This window comes from Calliphora vicina, chromosome 1, assembly GCF_958450345.1.
Source record: "Calliphora vicina chromosome 1, idCalVici1.1, whole genome shotgun sequence".
Lineage (NCBI taxonomy): Eukaryota > Metazoa > Arthropoda > Insecta > Diptera > Calliphoridae > Calliphora > Calliphora vicina.
The window spans coordinates 29,601,641-29,625,378 of NC_088780.1; the positions used below are offsets into that span (position 1 = coordinate 29,601,641).

A 23,738-nucleotide genomic window follows, 5' to 3' on the forward strand; every position below is an offset into this window, starting at 1 on the left:
ATTGAAAACCTGTACAAAAACTGCAAAATTTTTTTTCCAAAATCACAGAATATTTGAAAGCTGCAGGCCACTTATCACAAACGCATAACTTTTCTTGTCAATAAAAAGAACTTTTCTTAATAAAATTCACAGAAAATGCCTTTATCACAGATATTTTTTATATAACTTCCAAAATATTTTACTTTTAAATAAAACACATATTACAATATTTGAAAAACATATCATGCATTGTATACCCAAATCAATGGAATCTAACTCTGGTGTAGCTTAAAAAAATGTATGGTATAGCCGGTTTTTGCATTTAAACTTTAGTGAATATTGAACGCCGGCTTCACAAAACACTTGTTTGTTTTATAAAGTCCATGGACATTGGATGTTATGTTACTTATGTCCCACCCAATTGCAATATCTATTCAATTCCTATTGGATTTAGAAATATATACTGAAGGAAGAGGATCACTTGCTTCATGTATCATATTAAAAATTAAGCAAATAATTCTACATATAAAATGCCATACACGAAATAACAACTAAATAATATTTAAAAAAAAAAACTCACAACACACTCATACTACAATTAACACATATAAAACAGGACATATTTGCAGACACTCTTACAGGGGTAGCGAAGGATAAAAAAAAAACACTTGTCTAAAGAAACAAGTAGCAGTATCAACAAATATATGGTTTCTAACACACATACTCTAAGATACATACATTAGGATGGCTCCAACAAAATGGGGGTGGATGTTCCCAACTAAAATAAATGTTTCATTCATTGAACGATAACGCTTCTCAAAATTATTGGTATTTGGTGAACTGTATCAAAGGATAAAAATGGAAAAAAAGGTTTTTATGATTTTGTTCACATTTCTCACTTCATTATTCAACATTATAGTGTTATTCCTTCTGTGGTATAACACTAAAACGTCACCGAAGTAAAATAATTATATAAAGGTTGTTGGCTTGACTAATGCGCCATCTCACCACCAGAGGCACTGCAACCTGCAATAATAACAAACATAACGCGCAATTGCAGAGTTGTCTATTAAAAGCTTTTCTCCTCCATTCACCACCTGTTCTTCTACACTCTATCCTCTTTCCAAAGAAAGTAACACAATTATATATAGGCATATTAATTGCCTGAGTGTTACATCTCATTTAAAAAAAAACAAACAAAAATTGGAAAAAAAGTGCCGCTGAAGCACACCCATTGCTCGCCAAAGCTTATGATGAATGTTTGCCTTCTATTTTAACGTACGACAAACGGTTTATACGATTCAGAAGTGGTGATTTTAACACGAAAGACAAAGATCGCTCATGCCAGCTAAAAGAATTGGAGTCATTACTCCATGAAGATTGTTGTAAAACTCAACAAGAGCTTGTAAAATCATTGGGAGCTTCTCAGGCAGCAATTTAATAATGTTTTCGAGCAGCAGAAGTCATCCAAAAGCAGGGAAATTGGGTACCATTCGAAATGAAGCCGAGAGACCTTGAAACATGATTTTGCATGTCCGAAATGATGCTTGAACGCTATAAAATAAAATCATTTTTGCATCGAATCATTAATTGAAATTCAAGTATGCATCTATTACAATAACCCGAAGCATAAGAGATCGTATGTGAAGCCGAATCGATACCAAAGCCAAATATTCATGAAGCTAAGGCAATGTTCTGTATTTAGTAAGAACAAAATGGTTCTATATCTATATATTATGAGCTGCATAAATCTGACCAGACCATCACAGGGAATCTGTACCGAAAGCAACTGATTCGTTTGAAGCGAACATTGGCCGAAAAACGCCCAGACATGAAACCGTAATATTACATCATGGAATGATGTGCAACTTCCGACTACTTTTTGCTTCGATCGATGTAGAGCGCTCTCTCTCTTTGATACGATTCCCTTTGGTACAGAGTATCCGATATTGGCTTGACTCGTTCTTTGCCTCAAAAGATGAGCAGTTCTTTTGGGAAAAGGTCGTAGCTCTCTGGGATTCGCTTCACTTTGGAAAAGAGTATTCGATATTGGCTTGATTCGTTCCTGGCCTCAAAAGATGATCAATTCTTTTGGCAAAAGGTTCTATGGAAAAAGGTCATAGCTACTTTGAATAAATTTATTTTGTACAAATATTTTAAAATTAAAGCTAAAAATTTTAAAAAATACTTTTATGTCCTATTCCCAATATTTTCTTTACGATCTGAGGTTTTGGACGTCCAATCCAATCGCCACTTTTTCAAGCATGGCTGGCCATATGTCACGAATAACACGAACAATGTTGGCCTTCAAGATTTCAGTTGTTGCTGGTTTATCAGCATAAGCCAGTGAATTCACATGGAACTTGACAATTGTCAAGTTCATTTCTCGAAATCATATTATTTTTATTTCAATAAATCGATGGTTGCAGTCTTCGAATGGCACGTAGCGCCATCCTGTTGAAACCACATCTCGACTTGATCATACAAAAAATCATTGATCATGGTGCGGTAACGAGCTCCGGCTTCAGTTTTAAAGAAATGAGATCCGATGATGCCGCCAGCGCACAATGGTAAAGAAACAAAAAAAATAGAGGGGAATAAATCTTTAACTTCTAAACCCTAAGTCCCGTTTGAATGAAATTTGACATACGTAAAGAAGAAGTGTTGTTGAGTTTAAGTTGTGGGCATGGGCCCGCCAGGGACAAGGGCGCCCAAAGTAGGACACCTCGGGTATGTTCAATTTTGATACCAACGGGCCCAAATATTTCTCTGCGAGTTGTTAAGTTTTCCCTAATTAATTTGCCACCTAAAAACCATAAGGTTAGACATGTTATATATCAATGGATAGGGGATATAACTTTTGAAAATTAAAAAATTCTTGGCATGAAAAATATGACAAAAAATGCTTTTTATTGAGTTTTTGCTAAGAAACAAATTTTTCAAATTGAAATTAAATTTTTATTGATGAATATTTTTTAATGAAATTTTATAGTTTCAAATTTCATTTAAATCGGTTTCAGGATTTAGATGTTACAGATTTATTTCCCTCTATCTTTTTCAATACCACTGTGCAGCGTATAAACCGCACATTTCTCTGGATGGAATGGAGTTTGTAAGGTCTGTTTATTAACAAAGCCGTGGCCAAAACTAGGCTCATCGCTGAACATAATTTTGCTATAAAACAGTCGTCTATGAGTTGCGTAAATCGATGACTGATTTTGAAAGTAAATTTGGATAATTTTGGTAGCGTTGTTAAAGCGTCAATCTATTCTGATAATTTGCTAGAGTATACTGATCATAAATGTCAAAAAGTAAGCGCAGTATGACAGATTGTTTAACAGTTAACCCTTTCATAAGTTATATTGGGCTTAAAAAACACAATTTATGTTTCCTTTGAGATAAATGTGAAAAAAACCTTAAAATTAAAATTGGAATCCTTTGATCTCAAATACTAATGCCAGTTCAAAAGCTTTGAGAAATTGTTTTCTCAATCAAACTAAATTTTAATTGTAATTGAGAGCATAGACACCTTATTATATTCCTCAATGCAAACGGGGACCCCCTAATATACATATGTATTTATGTATGTGTGGATGTGTAAAGAAAATGCCTGTTTGGAATAAGGAATGTAAAGAGAATGTATTTATAAATGTTTTGGTGATTGTGTCTGAGTGTGTGTGTCTGTGTGTATGACACACATACAATGGCAATATAAAGCTTAAATAAAACAATCAACTTGGTTAGTATTTTTTTCTTATATTTTTTTTTTCGTTTGTTAGCTTGTTGTTTCAGACTGAATTTTGTTGTTGTAATGTTTCAATTGCTTTCTGCTCTAAATAAGAATGGAATACATGCACACCAACTTTTGGTTGGCATTTGTATATGGATACACCATGCTGAGCTTGGTTCTTTTTGAGAAATCCAAATTGTACAAATGTATGCAAACACCTTAAAGCTGGTGGTATCAAACTGGTACTCTGGGTGCTAAAGCTAAGTCGCTGGATACTGCTGTGTTGTGCCTATTAGAGAATAGAGCAATAGAGAAATATGTACAACTCTAGCCAAGTCTGTCCATGTGTAGTATGTATGGCTGCCTAGATTTTGTGAAGAATTTTAATTTCATTTCCGTTTCAGTTTGCTTATGTTTTTTTTCTTTTCTTGCATTTGCCAGGCAGGCTTTTTTTCTGTTTGTTTTTGATTTAGAAAATTCAGTTTTTTTTACATCTTCCTGGCTTTCTATTTTTGTTAATTTTTTTCCTTTTCCTTGTGCTGTAAATAAAATCATTATTTTTGTTATGAAAATGTATTAGTGTAGAATAGAAATGGAAAGAAAATTATATAGGGATTCTATGCTATGAATTTCCAAATACCTTTATGTGAAAAGAAATTATTTTTATACAATATAAATTTTACAAAAAAAAAAAAAAAACACTTCTTTCCTACATTTCGAAAATGAAATAAAGTCTGGCAAAAGGAAATTAAATTTAATATAGAAACTGTAGAAAAATCACTTAAACTAGGAAATATTTAAAAGCAACAAGACTAACATAAAAACAAAAATAATCTTTATACAAATTTAAAGAAAAACAAGTAAGAGTGCTATATTCGGCTATGCCGAATCTTATATACCCTTCACCTTTGTTGTGGATGCATTATTCTTTTTTATAATTATTATATATGTATGTACATTGCCCACTTTCAGCGTACAGCATTCCAAATTTATCAAGAACACAAAAAACAACAACAACGCCAAACGAAACAAAACACCAAAAGAAAAACAAAATACGCAAGGCAATGAAACCAACACACATCCAAACATACGTTTAATTGTATAAAAAACAACAACAACGCCAAAAGAAACAAAACAAAATACGCAAAGCATGCACATTCAAACACACGATTTGTTGATTTTTTGTCAAAAAAACCAACACACAACCAAACAAACGTTTAGTTGTATAAAAAACAACAACAACGCCAAAAGAAACAAAACTCAAAAAAAAAACAAAATACGCAATGCTTGCACATCCAACCATACGTTTTGTTGCTTTTTTGTCAAAGCATGCAATACATTGTGTTTTTTGATGAAATTTTCAGAGGTTGTCTCGGATTTTTGCTCATATCTCCGTTATTTATGGACAGATTTTGCTGATTTTAAATAGCAAAATTCTCGAAAGTATGTCTGACAGAATTGTTGAAGATTTGAAACCCGGAGATATCTGGGGCCTTCAGAAAATTGATTTCAACAGACAGACAGACAGACAGACAGACAGACAGACAGACAGACAGACAGACAGACAGACAGACAGACAGACAGACAGACAGACAGACAGACAGACAGACAGACAGACAGACAGACAGACAGACAGACAGACAGACAGACAGACAGACAGACAGACAGACAGACAGACAGACAGACAGACAGACAGACAGACAGACAGACAGACAGACAGACAGACAGACAGACAGACAGACAGACAGACAGACAGACAGACAGACAGACAGACAGACAGACAGACAGACAGACAGACAGACAGACAGACAGACAGACAGACAGACAGACAGACAGACAGACAGACAGACAGACAGACAGACAGACAGACAGACAGACAGACAGACAGACAGACAGACAGACGGACATGGCTTAATCGACTCCGCTATCTATAAGGATCCAGAATATATATACTTTATAGGGTCGGAAACGAAAAATGTAGAAATTACAAACGGAATGACAAACTTATATATACCCTTCTCACGAAGCTGAAGGGTATAATAACCTTAAATTATTTAAATGTAAAATATCAGTTAATCAATTTAAGATTTTTTGCAAGAAATGATACTAAAGGAATTTTTGAAATCATTACGAACATTTTAATTAAATTGAACAATTTTGTAATTTAATTTTTTTTTAAATCTTCTTGAATCTTCTTTAAAATTGATATTCCGTATTCTAGCCGAAAACCTTCCAAACTTTGTTTCCAACTTCACTCCCTTGAAAAAGAGCTTTTCTTGATAATTCCATTTTAGAGCAAAATCAATTAAACAATTTAATTATACTTAACAATTTCATAATAAAAACGTTTTTCTTTCATCCTAGATTTTACAAATTTATATTATGCACAAGGATACAAATTTATACTAAGAAATGTTTTCGGCTTGACAAAATTTGAATCTGTTCATTTTCTCCAAAAAATTCAACAAAACTTTTAATTAAATTAACAATTTCTTTAACAAAACTTTGCAATTCTTTCTGTGTATAAATGTTTGTGCTTTAATCAACATTTGTATTTTTTTAAAAAAAGGATTCATTTCATATTCTAAGAAATCACCCCTTTTTAGACCTCATCCTTACTTGCCTGTCAAAATATGATTTTGTTGTTGTTACTGTGGTCGTGTCAGGTTTAGAATTACATGCAGGTTGCATTCATTTTATTTATTTATTTGTTTGTTTTGTCATATTTTGTGAACTCCTTACAATGAGCTTATTTACTTAAACTCATTGTGTTTCATTTATATACTTTACATTATATGTGTGTAAATAAAGATGTCAACATTATTTGTGTTTATACATACATATGTGAAGACATACAATTGTATGTAAATAAACATAAACATGATGTGAATGAGGACTATGTCATAATTTTGTAAAGCTTTGAAAATACATTCTAAAAGCGTAGAAATAATTAGGAGGATACTTGCTTTAAAGTAGAACACTTTCTCAAAATTTACTATAAATAGAAAATTTCTCAAAATTTAGTATAAATAGCAAATTTCTCAAAATTTAGTATAAATAGCTAATTTCTCAAAATTTACTATAAATAGCAAATTTCTCAAAATTTATATAGCAAATAGCAAATTTCTCAAAATTTATATAGCAAATTTCTCAAAATTTATATAGCAAATTTCTCAAAATTTATATAGCAAATTTCTCAAAATTTACTATAAATAGCAAATTTCTCAAAATTTACTATAAATAGCAAATTTCTCAAAATTTACTATAAATAGCAAATTTCTCAAAATTTACTATAAATAGCAAATTTCTCAAAATTTACTATAAATAGCAAATTTCTCAAAATTTACTATAAATAGCAAATTTTCCAAAAATTGTTTATAAATAGCAAATTTCCTAAAAATTTACTATAAATAGCAAATTTCCCAAAAATTTACTATAAATAGCAAATTTCCCAAAAATTTACTAAAAATAGCAAATTGCCCAAAAATTTACTAAATAGCAAATTTCCCAAAAATTTACTATAAATAACAAATTTCTCCAAATTTAATATAAATAGCAAATTTCCCAAAAAATTACTATTAATAGCAAACTTCTGCAAAATTTACTATAAATAGCAAATTCCCTAAAAGTTCACTAAAAATTTCAAAATTGCTAATTTTGTAAAAGTTTACTATAAATAGCTAATTCCCAAATTTTAACCATAAATGACAAATTTCCCTTAAAGTAGACTATAAATAGCAAATTTTTCAAAAGTTGTCTATAAATAGCAAACTGTCGTTTTTTGTTAAGGACTTTGGGCTGGAGGCATTATTGGATCTTCGAAAATGAGGCTGGTCCTGATAATAGAAATATATTGCTGCCTAAATTGTATGATATTAATGTGGGACACCCCTTACTATATAAACAATTGATCCTTTATTTGATTTATATTAACCTTTTAGCTGTCTTGGAATTTCTTGAGAATATATGTAAAGGTATAAAACCAGGTGTAAAATTTCCTGCAAAAAAATAACATCAATATATGGCTTCTGGCCTACGAAAAAAGGAATGTGTCAAGCTTAAAGCGTAAGCAACAACAATGACAAATACTCAAAGGTGTTCAATCACATTTACAGAAATATTAATAAAAACAAAAGAAGAAAACTGAACAATAAGATTCATAAAACTAAAATGCAGCCAATATATCAATAATATTACAAGTAACCAATACAAAAGCAACTAAAAGGAAACAAACAATTATCACAGAGATAAATGTTACAAAAGAAATGATAAAATGAACTAAAACTTTTATGAATAATGCAACTTTTAATGTAGAACCAATGAAACTAAATCCTTCGAGGGTGTTTAGATATAAAAAAACACCCTCTCTACATAACTATCGAGCTCTCTTACCAACCTCTTTTAATGTTTTGTTCCAACAATACGACAAATTCATGGTGTCATATGTTGTAATAAATTAAGTATTGTTCACTATAACATTTAGTCATGATGACAACGATGACGTTTGCAGAGAGATGTTAAAGTTGATTGTAAGTGAGAATATGACTGCATAAGTTGTCATAGAGGCCAAACAGGAGTTTATCTGGAATTTGTTAAAAAAAAAAATAAAAAGAAAAACTACTACTTTACAACACTCCTTTGCATGCCTTTTTAAATTGCCAAGTATTGTTTACTCTAACAATGCTGGAAAATAAAGTGTTGGCAATATGTTGAGTGTGTGTCTTTTTGTAAGTTCTAATGCGTTAAATGTCTGTCTATAGTTTTGTACGTACGTACTACGTAGTCATGGTGTTTATCCTTTTGTATTCCTTCTTTACTTTTGTTGAAGCAAGGAAAACAAAAATGATTATTTGCCTGGCGCCTTGGCAACTAAAACTAATGTGAACAGATGTCAATGATATTGAGCCCTCAACAACTAGAAACATTACAAATAGCTAGAAAAAAAAATTACAAATATAAAATGCTATAAAAATTGCACACAATAATCAAATACAAATACAATGATAATCTCTTCTAACAATTTAGTTTTTCTTTATTTTTTTTTCTATTTCTATTTCTCCGTTTTATTGTTTCTTATATGTATTTCTATACGAAGAATAGCACACATAAATACAATGACTTTTAACATTCAATTCTTATTGTAAGAGGGATTTTTATTGTTTAGTACGTTGCTGGAAAATGCACAGTGGTTTAAGATTACTAGAAATCTATTAACCACTAAAAATACTTAAATTCTTAGAAAAATATTTTATAATTATCTTCAATGTATCAGTTAGATAATTTTTAAACATTATTTAACTGGCACATTCTGCATCACTTTTTGATTATTAAATTCTCATAATTTAAAGCCGCTTTGGAAGTATTCACTTGCGTTTATTGGCCATTAAAGGTTTTCTTTTGCTTTATTATGCCTCGTTCCACTGTTCGGCTGCTGTAGTGCATGATGTTTTCCTTCTTTTTGCAGAGTGAGTGCGAAATTGTTTTGCTGGTTTGTTTAATTGTGTATGTGTGACTAAAATTTTTGTTGTCGTCTTATGATTAACAACCCCTGCTGTCCATAGTACTAATATCAAATGCTGCCAGTTAACCCTTCTCTAAACTGCAGGTTACTATTGAAAATACTGGTGAATGGTGGTCGCTTGGTGGCATTTACATTTATTCAGTTAAATGCTATTTTTTATTTGTAGTCAACTTTCTGAAAATTTGCTATTTATTTCATCTTTCTGAAATTTAGCTATTTATTGAAAACTTTCGGGAAATTTGCTATTTATAATAAATTTTGGGGAAATTTTCTTTATAGTCAACTTTCTGTAAATTTGCTATTATAATCAATTATCTAGAACTTTGCTATTTATAGTCAACTTTCGGGAAATTGGCTATATACTAAATTTTCAGGAAAATTGCTATTTATAGGCAACTCTTTGCAAAATAAGCTATTTACAGTCAACTTTTTGGGAAATTTGCTATTTATAATAAACTTTCGGGAAATTTTTTATTTATAGTAAACTTTCGAGAAAATTGCTATTAATAATCAATTTTCAGGAAATTTGCTATTTATAATCAACTTTCGAGAACTTTGGAAAATTAGCTATTTATAGTCAACTTTTAGGAAATTTGCTATTTATAATAAATTTTCAGGAAATTTGCTATTTATAGGTAACTTTTTGAAAAATTAGCTATTTATAGTCAACTTTTGCTAAATTAGCTGTTTACTGTCAACTTTAGAGAACTTTGCTGTTTATAATCAACTTTCGGGAACTTTGGAAAATTTGCTATTTATAGTAAACTTTGGAAAATTTGCTATTTATAGTAAACTTTAGGGAAATTTGCTATTTATAGGCCATTTTCGGGGAATTTGCTATTTATAATCAATTTTCAGGAAATTTGCTATTAATAGGTAACTTTTTGAAAAATTAGCTCTTTATAGTCAACTTTTGGAAATTTTGCTATTTCTAGTCAACTTTTTGGAAAATTTGTTATTTATAATCAACTTTTGGGAACTTTGCTATATACTCAATTTTCAGAAAATTTGCTATTTATAGGCAACTTTAGAGAAATTTGCTATTTACAGTGATCTTTTTGGAAAATTTCCTAATTCTAGTCAACTTTTTAGAAAATTTATTATTTATAATCAACTTCTGGGAACTTTGCTATTTATAGTCAACTTTCGGGAAATTTGCAATATAATCAATTTACAGGAAATTTGCTATTTATAGGCAACTTTTTGGAAAATTTGCTATTTTTATTAAATTTTCTGAAACTTTACTAGTTATAGTCAACTTTCAGGAAATTTACTATTTGTAATCACTTTTCGGAAAATTTGCTATTTATGGTAAACTTTCTGGAAATTTGCTATTTATAATAAATTTTCAGAAAATTTGCTATTTATAGGCAACTTTAGGGAAATTTGCTATTTACAGCGATCTTTTTGGAAAATTTCTTATTTCTAGTCAACTTTTTGGAAAATTTATTATTTATAATCAACTTCCGGGAACTTTGCTATTTATAGTCAACTTTCGGGAAATTTTCTATATACTCAGTTTACAGGAAATTTGCTATTTATAGGCAACTTTATGAAAATTTGCTATTTACAGTCAAATTTTTGTAAAATTTATTATTTTTAATCAACTTTCGGGAACTTAGCAATTTATAGTCAACTTTCGGGAAATTTTTTTATAGTCAACTTTTGGAAATTTTGCTATTTCTAGTCAACTTTTTGGAAAATTTGCTATTTATATTAAATTTTCTGGAACTTTACTAGTTATAGTCAACTTTCAGGAAATTTGCTAGTTGTGTTCACTTTTCGGAAAATTTGCTATTATGGTCAACTTTCAAGAAATTTGCTATTTATAGAAAACTTTCTTGACATTTGCTATTTATAGGCAACATTCGGGAAATTTGCTATTTATGGTCAACTTTCTGGAAATTTGCTATTTATAGTCAATTTTGATAAATTTGCTATTTACAGTCAACTTTCAGGAAATTAGCTATTTATAGTCAACTTCTGGGAAATTTGCTATTTATAGAAAACTTTTGGGAAATTTGCTATTTATAGTTAACTTTCTGGAAATTTGCTATTTATAATCAATTTTCGGGAAATTTGCTATTTACAGTCAACTTTAGCGAAATTTTATATTTCAAGTAAGCTTTCGGGGAAAATTTTAATTCATGTCAACTTTCCGAAAATTATCTATTTAAAGATAACTTTCGGAACAACTGCTATTTATAGTCAACTATCGGGAATTTACTACTTATAGCTAACTTTCCGTAAATTTGCTATTTATAATCAATTTTCGAGAAATTTGCTATTTCTAGTCAACTTTTTGGGAAATTTGCTATTTATAATCAACTTTTGGAAACTTTGCTCTTTATAATCAAGTTCAGCATAATAATCCATGTCATTAGCCACCTATAAAACTGCAAGGTCATTTCACAATGTATGCCAGTATGTGGGTGTGCAAAAAAAAAACAACAGACAAAAAACCAATCCTCTCTTCGGCATCTTTTCTAGATGTTTCTGCTTACATTTGTTTTAGAAGGTTTAACATCTTGCTAATGTTGGTGAATTTTGTCGGAAGGGGAAAGGCAGAGTGTGTACGTGTGTCTAAATTGCTGTTGCTTTTGGTATTGTTTTTTATTTCTTTTTAGCTGAAACTGACTTTTGTGGAAAATGATTGTGGGTTGCTTGTTTTCTTCTGTTTTTTTTTTTTGGTTTTTTATTGTTTATTTGTTTTGCTGTTTTTGTTGTCTTCTAGCCGCTTTTCTTAAACTTTGTTTTGCTTAATAAGAATATAAAAGAGGAAAGGCCGGCCTCATTGGGCTGTTAAATACATATTGACTGAATGACTGACAGATTTACTGTCTAACATTTGTACTGGAGTTACAATGAATTTGTATTATGTTTTTATTGTTATTTTTTATTATTGTCTTCATATTTACAAGATTTTTCAGAAGATTTCTTTTATTAATAGAAAAAAATAAGTTGTTTGTTTAGGGGGTTTTAACAAAAATTAAATTCAAGTTCGCTTATAACTATTTAGACAAAATGTGATTCATATTGAATCACATTTTGATCTCTTCTAGAATCAAATGCAACATTGCTGATATTTCCAAGTGGGGTCAACTCTCTTCTTCATAATTTATTTTAGTTGATAAGTAACCATAGAAACGAATAACAAAATGTTAAAAATATTATTAAACAATCTAACGTTTATTTCATAAGGCTCAGAATATCCTCAACTTTATACATTTCCATACACTTGAAACCACCCTAATTTATAACTGTAATTGTAGTGTAATAAAATTCTCCTTTTTTCCTCCTCTCTCTCTCTCTCTCTCTCTCTCTTCACCACCTCTCTTTTTTTACTTACTGTGCACGTGTGTGAGCATATAAATATCGAATACACCTGTATAACTGTAATTGGTCTCGCTCTCTCTGCTACACTGTTATTTTATTACATATTCTCTCTTAAAGGATAAACAGGTGAATTTTCATTGTGCATAAAGTATTCTCTCTGCCTATTTTGTGCTCTTTCTAATATCACAATGTTGATCTTGTATAAAGTATGACGTATATTTTGTGGAAGTTTTATTTACTTTAATGTTTTCCACTTAAACAGTTGTGTGAGTTTTTCTTTTAAATATTTTAATGTTTCGTTTTACTATTCTTAAAAGAAAATGTGTTTTAAATTACTAATCCTTAAATTTGCTTTTCTCTGTATTTACAGGTATGTTGATTGTGTCTAAAAAAAAATATATTGATTAAAATCTTTAACTTTCAAAGTAAGTGTGATGATTTTTGTGTTTAATAATTAATAAGCTGGAAAAAGAAATCTAAAAAAGTTATTTAAAAAATTAAAAGATTAAGAAAAACAAAATTTAATGAACAGTTATGAAAACGGTATAACAGCTTGTGGAGATTTACCAGTCTGGGTTTGTAAATGGTCTAGTCTGGAAAGTGTATTTGGTTTTTCACAGTATTTTAGAAAAAACTACAATCTGAATTGCACCTGACATTTTAAAATAAAGAAAATTTACTATAACAGTAGCTGGAAATGAAGTAATTCGAATTTTTTTATAAAAATATAGGACTTATCCAAGTGTCAAACGCTGTTGTCTCAAAGAGATTGTACAATTTGGAAAACTTAGTACTAACATTTGCGAAACAGTTTATTTAAATAGTAATCATTATAAAAACTTAAATATTTAAATTTTTAAACATTTGTGGGATTCAAACGGTCAGCTATTAGATCGTATTGTCGTAATGTCCTAAAATATTTTTTTAGTTTAAACAGATTCTTGTTGTGCTGCAAATAAAAAAAGTGTTATTTGATGACAAACCAGTAAACATAGTTCAAAAAGTCTTATTAGTTTATAACTTTTTTGTTTGAAACCCAACAAAAATTTGTTTGAACTAAAAAAATATTTTAAGACATTATGACAATACGACTTAATAGGAGACCGTTTGAATACCCCAATTAATAACTTTTATTACCACTACGCTTCATAGCTGAAAAATGGTCCTTTGGACTAAGATTCGAAGGACCATTTTGTCTTAAAATCTGATTTCAACTACTACTTATGTAATTTTTTACTAATTTTTTGAAAATTCTTCAACAAATCTAAAAAAAGTACTATACAAATAATATAAACCCCAATTTATTAATTAAAATTTTATAAATATGTAGTTACATGAATTTGCATAAAAAAAACATTATTGATGATTCCATTAAAAATTTGTCATTATTAGTACTACATATTATTACTTTTATCATTATGATGATTATTTATAAACTTTTTATGTTAAACATAAAGTAAATTAATCAAAATTGTATTTAAAAAATTAACAAAACAGTCAGCATAGTCATAATCATCGTCATTTTAAACATCAATGAAATGTTGGATGCAAAAAAAAGGAGAACAAAGTAATTCATATTAGTTAACATTAACAGGGTATTGAGTACAGTAAATAATTTAAAACAGATGTTTTATAATATCAAAGCAAAGTTTGATTTAGCGAAATCAATGTATTTTATAAAATACATATCAATTGAAAGCATACATTGTTTGCTATATCAAACAATTGATTTAACTCATTCTCTCTCTATCTGCGATAATATTCTGAAATGATTTCAATACATGAAAGTTATATCAATTGAAAACTTACAGTGTTTTCTATATCAAACTAATCTATTCATATAACAGCTTCAATAACCCTCTCTCTCTCTCGCTAAGCTAATTGTGGAGCAATAAACTTCTAGATCAATCCCAATACACAAGCAAGGAGTAAACCAGTTCGGGTATTGATATATACATATATCAATTGAAAGCTTAAATGTTTGATATTTACATTTTTATTATAGTATTTTAAAAGTTGTTACTTGAAATTCTTTATAAATTTTATATTTTCCACTATGATATGATCATTTCTATAGAATCATCAATCTGAACCTCCCTTGTACATATTTTGCTTACTTTTTTTTTAATCACAAAAATTTCATTTAGTTAATAACACAAGTACAATAATTTGAATGTATTTCAATTCTGTTCTGTTTTTTTTTTTGTTTTTATAAACAAGTATGTATATTGCAATTGAAAATTCTATAGAATGATGTCATTAATTAATATTGTATGAATGAACTGACTGTTGTCAATTAAAAACAAACAAACAAAAAATGGAAAAAAAGAGACAGAACAAATTTCTGGAAAAATGAAATACATAAGTAGAAAAAAATTAAAAAAAATCAGATACAGGGTTATGAAGGGAAAAACACAGAAATATAAAACAATTATAGATAATCTAAAGAAAAGGAATTATTGAAATCAGAAATAAGACACTTTTTAATCAAGGGAAAAAGTTTTGGAGACTTTTTTTAAGGAATTGGGAAATAAACTTTCTGATTGCATTCGAATTTTGTGAATTTTATTTTTAAAATGGTATTGAGACTTTTGAAAAAAGTACTATTTTGCAATTTAGTACCTTAGCTGGTACTAAAAAATGTTCTAAAAGAAGATTTCTGGTTTAATCATAAAAAATATTTAAGAATGCAGATATCAAAAATTAATGTTTGTAAATTGTACAAAAACTTAAATAAAAAAGTACTTTATACTGGTACCAGAATGTTTGTTAAAAAATTTATATTGATGTTGCTTTAATATTGTAAGTTAACTAAATTTGAGATGAAAAATTATGATTTTTAAATAGTATTAAGATTTGAACAAAAAGTAATTTTGGTATTTAAGTCGTTAGTAATGAAAGATTTCCAAAAATACTAGTTTTTTCTTAAAATTAGAAATGAATAATTTATATTTTTATTAACCAAAAAGTACTTTTCTCTGGTACCATAAGACTGTGTATAAAAGTTCTTTTATTTGGTTTTAATATTGAAAATGATTTAAATTTTAATTTATGATTTCCAAATAGTACAATTTGAAGTTATTAACAAAAAGTACTTTTTTGATTTTTAGTACTTCAAATTCTGTATAAGAACTTTGTATTGAATCATTTAAATAAATTTTTAATTTAGTGATGAAAAATTTATATTTTAAATGCCTTATTCATAAACAATTTTTAAATTTAAACAACGTTTTAAAATTTGGTATGGTAATTTTGCTTTAAAACATTTGGTGGATTCAAACGGTCTGCTATCAGGTCGTATTGTCATAATGTCGTAAAATATTTTTTTAATTTAAACAAATTCTTGTTGTGCTGCAAACAAAAAAAGTGTTATTTTATGACAAACCAATAAACATAGCACAAAGTCTTATTAGTTTATAAATTTTTTGTTTGAAACCCAACTAAAAATTGTTTAAACTAAAAAAATATTAAACACATTATGACAATACGACCTAATAGGAGACCGTTTGAATACCCCAATTGTTTAAATTTTAATTTTTTTATGAATATCGGGATAAATAAATAGTACTTTCCGTTGGTAATAGCAAATTTGTAAAAAAGTTAATTTTTCTTGCCTTAATCTTGAAAAGTAACTACATTTGAGATAAAATCTGATAATTTTCAAATAGTACTCAAATTTTAACAAAAAGTACTTTTTTGAATTTAAATTGCTGGTAATGGTAAATTTCCAAAAAATTACATTTTCTAGCTTCGTTTTGAAAATAAAAATATTTTATTAAGGAATGAAAACTTTATATTTTTAAATAGTATTAAAAAAGTACTTTTTTCTTGCCTTATTCTTGTACAGTAACTACATTATGAGATAAAGACTTATAATTTTCAAATAGTTCTCAGATTTAAGCATTTTATTACTTTAAATAGAATAAATTTGTAAATTTAAAATATTTCCAGTCTTTATCTTGAAAAATACTTAAATTTTATATAAAATTTGTATTTTTGAAATGGTACTAAATGGGTAACAAAATGTATTTTTCTGAATTTTTGTACTTTGAATCACTAATACCAATGAATTTGTAAAATACGTATTTTTCAATATCTTTATCTTGGATAATACTTAAGTTTGAGATGAAAACTTATTATTTTAGAATAAAACCTTAACAAAAAAGTACTTTTTGGAATCTTGGTACTTTATATCACTGATACCAGTGATATTATTTTCAGGCTCTTAAAATATTAAAGAAAAATTAAGATTTTACTTGGTACTTTTCTGAATTTTGGTACTTGTCGCAGTAACTTAAAAAAAAATATTTTTTTTGTTTACATCTTTGAAAATATAGAAAATTTATAGAAACAAATTAAGATTTTAGAATCATACTTAATTTTAACTAAAAAAGTACTTTTTTACATTTGGAAATTTAAAATATTTCTAGTCTAAATTTTATATAAATTTTTTTTTTCATTAAAAGTACGTATAATTAAAGTATGTATAATTAAATTTTTTTTGGTACTTTGGAAATAAAAAAATTTAAAGTTATTTTTCTAAAGTTTGGTACTTTTCAATACCCAAATCAGGAATATTAAAAAACCTTTGAAAAAACATATTTCTTGTTTTATTTTTGAAAAATAACTAAATCAGAGGCGAAAAATTTTGGTACCAAATTCATAGCAAAAAAGTACTTTTCTCAATTTTAGTAATTTTAATCGCTGATTCCAGTAAAATTATTTGGATTAAGTTTTTTACTTTTGTATTGAAAATTATATAAATTTAAAATGAGAAATTAGTACCAAAATCATTATAAAAAAGTACTTTTGGAAGCTTTAACATTATGAATCGCTGAAAAGTACTTAATTTAGTAAAATTGAATTAATATATCAAAAAGGTACGGGAAAAGAGTATTTTCTTAAACTCCAAAAAAATAAATTTCATTATTTCCCAATTTCTATTTAAAAATCTCAATTTTCCTTAAGATGCTTTAACACATGAAACTGGGGAAAATTTTCACTGTTAACAGCATAATTAATTTAACCATGGTCTAAAGTACATAATAACATAACTGCAAACAATTCTGTATAAAATTTAAATTCTCAACTCAACTTTCTTTTTATAATGTAATGGTGAATTAATAATAACATTTATTTAAGTAAAAATAAAAAACATTACTCCGCATTTTTTGCCAAACAGAAATTAAAACCTTTATATACACAAAATCCAGCCATAGCAAGTCGAGTAAGTCATACAAAAAAAGGCTTATTAAAAATTAACTTTAATTAATCTCAATGGCAACAAGAAAATGATTTTTCTTTCTTTTTTTTGGGAAAAATTCCCATAAACAACAATAAAGACTTGAAAAAAAAGAAATAAAATTTAAAAACAATTTTCCCCAAAGACGTAGAGCTGTAACAAATAAAAAATAATAATAAAATAATGAGGAAAATATTAAGAAACATCAATTAAAATTCTTTTGTCCATTTGTTAGACTTATATGCATAAACCATAGAGAAAAAACTAAAAAAAATTCAAACAAAAAAATTACTCAAAAAAGTTACACATACGAGTGTTGTTTTTGTTTTCACATAGTTTTTTATCACCACTTAGGTTTTTGACAACTGAGTTAGGTCTTTAACAGCAGAGTTTCCGCTCTATGTACATTTTCTCTTTGGTACAAACACTCTCTTTTTATTTTCTTGTTTTTTTGGAAAAAAAGGGCTTTAAAAATGCATGATTCTTATAAAAAGGTTTTATTTTTGAAATTAGTCTTGTGTAAATATTTATTTTTTTATTGCTTTTAACTTCAAACTCATACACATTAAGAATTCTGCTAATCATAAAACAGAAATCTAATTAAAATGACCTTTATTATGGGGGGGAAAAAGTAGAAAAAATAAAGAGACAACATTAAAAACACTAGCTAGCACTGGCCAACAACGACTTAGTTTATTTGGAAAAGTTACTTAATTTATTAATCCATAAAATGTAAAATACTAAAGCTAGCATCTTGTTTGAGAATTTATTTGTTAAATAACTTAATGATATAACATATTTAATAGAAATAGCTTAACAAAATAACTCATGGGAAATAAATATTACAAAACTAAATTCAGAATTTATAAGCAGTTTTTAAAAAAAATAAATTTTGAAAGAAATTTCTTTAGAAAAATTAACAAATCTATCTTGTTGGTCTCCATTTGTCTCAAACTCAACGAAGTTTTGTAAATAAAGTACTGTACAGTATTGCTAAAGTGTTGTAAAAACAAAAATTAGGCCGCTCTTTTGAAACTTGAAAAGATGCTAGATTTTCCATATTTTTTTTATTTAATTAAATTTCTTGTTTTAATTAAAAGTAAATCAACACCACATTGTTTTCAAAACCAAAAATCAAATATTCCTAAAGAACAAATTGCATTGTTAAGCTTTAGAAAAAGAAAGGAAAATACATATATTCCATTTATGTTGACTTAATTTTTCTTCTATTGTTTAAATTAAGTTTTTCGTTTGTCTTAAGCCATTGTTGTTATGATAAGTTGGCCTATAATGGTAGAAATAAATGGGGAAAAAACAGAAATATACCTCAACATAAATCACCTAAAATTTATGTGAAACACAAAACAGAAAACACCTCCCATTGTTTTAACATTTAAGTTTGTTAATTGAGTTTTATTTTTGCAAAATAATTCTAATCAAAATATGAAAATTAGTTGGTTAAAAAGGAAAGTTTTTAAGCAAGAAATGGAGAGAATTTTTATACAAATTTCCAAAGCAATTTTCATATAATATAAAAGCTTTAGAAAAACTTAGGTTTCTGTTATTTAGAATTTATAACCACACTTTTTAACACACTTATAAAAAAGGCTTATTTCTTTTATAATAAACTAGTTGACCGGCCCGGCTTTGCCCGGTGGCATTTACTAATTTTAGTTCTTCAAGTTTCTCCAACGCACATAACCTGCCTGTTCTTATTTATTTGCAAATAAAATATATAAATTTGTACTGCATACTTTAGGTAGCTTTTTTATTACAGTTGATTGGACTGAAATAAAATTTTTTTTCTTTACAAACCATCTCCTGAAAATTTCGAATCGAATAAAAAAAAAATCATTCAAATCGCTCCAGTCGTTCTCACATGATGCTATTAAATACATGGACCATTTCATTTTTATATATATAGATATAAAGAATTAAGGTTTTTGTAAAAATGGTAGTTTTCAGAATTTTAGCACTAGAATTCTAAGTTATGCTTTTAAAATAGTATAAAATTGTTTGATAAAAATGGTACTTTTCAGAATTTTGGTACTTTTTTATGCTGATACCTATATATTTTAGATAAATTCAATTTGTCAATGAATATCTTTGATTTAGAAATTATAAGAATGTATTTTATAAAGTTCGTAAACACTAAATTTTTAAATGGTACTAAACAAAGTACCAATTCTCATCTAAATGGTACTAAACAAAGTACCAATTCTCATCTAAATGGTACTAAAAATGTACCAATTCTCATCTATGAAATACCAAATCTAAATATTAACATTAAATCAGCTTTATTGTCTGAAAATATTCTATCTAAAATGGTTCTGTGACCTTATCAGAACCGTTCTTAACCCTCTAACCGGCAAGGCTGCCTTTAGGCGGGGTATGTTAAATGTATTTAATTGTGCTTTATTTGCTTATTTCTCCCGTTATAACGGTAATAATGTGTAAAAAGACAAACAATTTACTTATTGTGATAAATATGAACGTGCACTTGTCTTTTGTTTTTTTTTTTTATTCCAACGTATTTTTTTTATTCAAATAATAACCTGATATATTTTTTTTACCTCAAAATAAAATTGGCCGGTTAGAGGGTTAAACTCAATTTTATTATTATATATTTGTATGGGTGCTAGGTGAAATAATAGAACGATTTAAGCCATAAGCTTCGTCCTCGCGATGAAAAATTGTTTTCGCAATATCTATACTTTGCTTCAGTCATATGAACAGGTAAAATAAAAATAGAAACAAATTTGAGAGTTATTTCCTTCAAATAAAAAAGTGTTCAACAAACAGGTCAAAACAGGTAAACAAATATATATGGGATTAAAGAGGACACATTGGCCTTTCTCTTGGTAGTAAAATTTGTTTAATCCCTTTTAATCCTAAGGACTTCTAATCCACTGAAATTTAAATTTGAGGGCAATATAGTACCTGCCAACAAATTTAATAATACAGCAGGTAAACGGTATAGTGACACGTCATACCAGTTCTTAAAGACTATTATCCTACCAACATAACAATTATCGATAATAGTTTGCGAGTAATGATAATTTACTTCTGATCAAATTTACAAAAATCACATTATTTTTTTTTTTATAAAATATAACATAAAATATTTGATTTTAACGGCATGCCACGCCCACAATTGCCAATATTTTTGAATGTGGCTTTTGTCTTTAATTATTTATATGTCATTTTTTTGCATCGATGGGAGGGAATTTTGGCTTTACCTCTTTAACTTGAAAAAAGTGTCACTGAAGCTCAATGACTGCTCACGTTTTCGAGCAGCAGGATTCATCCAAAAGCAGGGATATTGAGTACCATATGAATTGAAGCCAAGAGACCTTCAACGATTTTGGATGTCCGAAATGCTGCTTGAAGGCTATAAAAGAAAATAATTTTTGCACAGAATCATTACTTGCGATGAAAAATGGATCCATTAAATCGACACCAAAGTCAAATATCCATGGCGCTAAGGTAATGTTCTGTATTTGGTGCGACCAAAACGATCCTATATACTATGAGTAGATCTTCACACGAAACCAAACGCAATTGATTCGTTTGAAGAGAGCATTGGCCATCATGACATGACTCGGACTTATGGCGCAATAAATGTTGAAAAACTATTTAGTAACTAGTGCTTGGGAAGTTTTGCCTGACCTTATAGTCCAGACCTTGCCCGTCGTATTACTATTTGTTTCGGTCGATGGAGAACGCTCTTTGTGGGATTCGCTTCATTTCAGAACAGAGTATCTGAAATTGGCTTGATTCGTTCTTGTCCTCAATAGACGAGCAGTTCATTTGTGGCTGTCTTAGCTAACAATGGCCAATACTTTGAATAAATTTATATTGTCCAAATGTTTCAAAATAAAAGCTAAACATTTTAAAAAATCCAGCATTCTTAAGTTATATTCAACAAAAAAAATTTGGTAAAAAAAAATTGGGATGAAAATTCAAAAAGTACTATTTGTTCTCACTTTGTGGTACCTTTATAACTTTAAGCACCCTTTCCTTAATTCTATCTTCACTCTGAAGCATATCAGCTAACTTTTATGTTGATTAAGGTGGACCTTCAATGTATGGAAAAATTTAAAACTTATCTGTTTCAAAAATGAAGGGCAGTTTTGTGTGAGGTTAGGATAAAAAAAAATTGACAAAAGTTTGAGCTCGATCGGTTAAAAATTCGTGAGAACATTTACAAGGGGGAGAAATGCTATTTTTTCAATTTTTGTAAAAATGTTGCCATTAAATAATTACTTTTGCAATTTAATATAAAATAATCGAAATGTGTACATAATGTAATGAAATATACAAATACAAAAAATGGTTAAAAAATGTTAAAGTCATTAAAAATTCCCCAGACCATTGATGTTTCTCAGGCCACTAGAACAAGAAATGTAGGCACTAAATTAACATATTTTGAGAAATATTAAAATAAAAGCTATTTTTAATTAAAATATATCCATAGTTACTTGTATATGGGTTTTTGTCTTCGTAGGATAACGTTTACCTATTCACAGGTATGACCAAAAAATTTAAATTTAACGGCAGTTTCAAAATTCCATTTTCAAATTTTTAAAAATTTTGTTAAACAAATTTCAGAATTTTTTGATCATCGCACAGGGATTTATTCAGAATATAATAGGGAATAAAAATGTGAAAAAAATATGTCAATACCTCCTACAGTTTTTCCTTACCTGCGATTTAAATTTTGAGATTTTCGAGAAAAACTATTTTGTTGGCCATAATTTTGGCGAATAGCGAATTACTATCAACATTGTTGATATGTTATATAAATTAAAATTTTAAAAGGTACCTTAAGCAGGGAATTTCTTCTTTCGTTACGTCAAGTTTGGAATATTTTTGATTACACTGATAAGAGCCAAATGTTTCAAGTCTGTATAAATTTAAAAAAAGATAAAAAATTTTAAAAAATACCAACATTTTTTCCCTGATTTGGCTCAGTCTTTAATAGTTAATTTTTCCCTGACTGTAGAAACCAATATTTAAAATTTGATCAAAATTTGCTTAATAATTTCGAATAAAATCTATTTCCTCACTTTTACTCCCTTTTGGAAAGTTTTGTTCCAAATTGAGAATTTTAATAAGGGGCCATATTCGCCGAATTTATCTTTTCTCCATTTAGGCGAATATTTTTGTTTTTTTTTTTCAAAAAGAACATATGTTTTAAAAAGTACCAAACTTTTTTCTCTGATTTGGCTCACGAGTTCCACATAACAATCTGCTAGTTAATTTTTGTAGGACTAGAGGACCCAATGTTTAAAATTTTATCAAATTTGCTTAATATTTTCAGTTTTATTATTTATTTTCTTAATTATTTGCTTCCGTTTTAACTCCATTTTGGTACTTTTTTTGTTCAAATTCAGATAATACAAATTTTATTAATATATATTTTAATATCATAGTGACAGCATAATCAATTTAAAGAAAAACATATTTTATGAAGAAAGTACCAAAACTAAATAAAGTTTTACCACTTCCAAAAAGTACCAAATTCGTGTTTGTTAAGAAAACGATTTAAACTTTATTTCTATATTTATGGATTTAAAAGATACATAAGTTGCAAAAAAAAGTACCGACACATAGTACCATTTTTCTCCCCTAAATGGTTCGAATTTAAAAAAAGTACTAAAGATCTATTTGCTAATTTTTTAAGTAGATCAAAATACATTTAAGGTTTTGTTTATATATGTATTAGTTTAGAAGATATAATGTTGCTGATTTTACCCGTTTCTACCCTTTAAACCATAGAATTTACAAAAATTCCTTCTTAGTGTATCTACATAGTGAACCAAATTTCATATCTCTATCTTTTAGAGTTTAGGCTAGGCGATATTTGGATAGAAAAATTAACTTAAACAAGTAGAAAACAACAAGATTCGGCTGTGCCGAATCTTAAA

At 28.0% G+C, this 23,738-nt stretch overlaps 1 protein-coding gene across 1 annotated transcript in view; it reads left to right on the plus strand.

Annotated features, from left to right (window-relative positions):
- The first annotated feature begins 2,415 nt into the window (after positions 1-2,415).
- The window catches only part of LOC135962855 (protein couch potato-like), a 37,294-nt gene continuing 15,971 nt past the window's right edge, over positions 2,416-23,738 (plus strand). The window contains exon 1 of the mRNA XM_065514775.1: positions 2,416-2,549. Coding sequence (XP_065370847.1) covers positions 2,416-2,549 — 134 coding nt within the window. The remainder of the gene's footprint in view (positions 2,550-23,738) is intronic.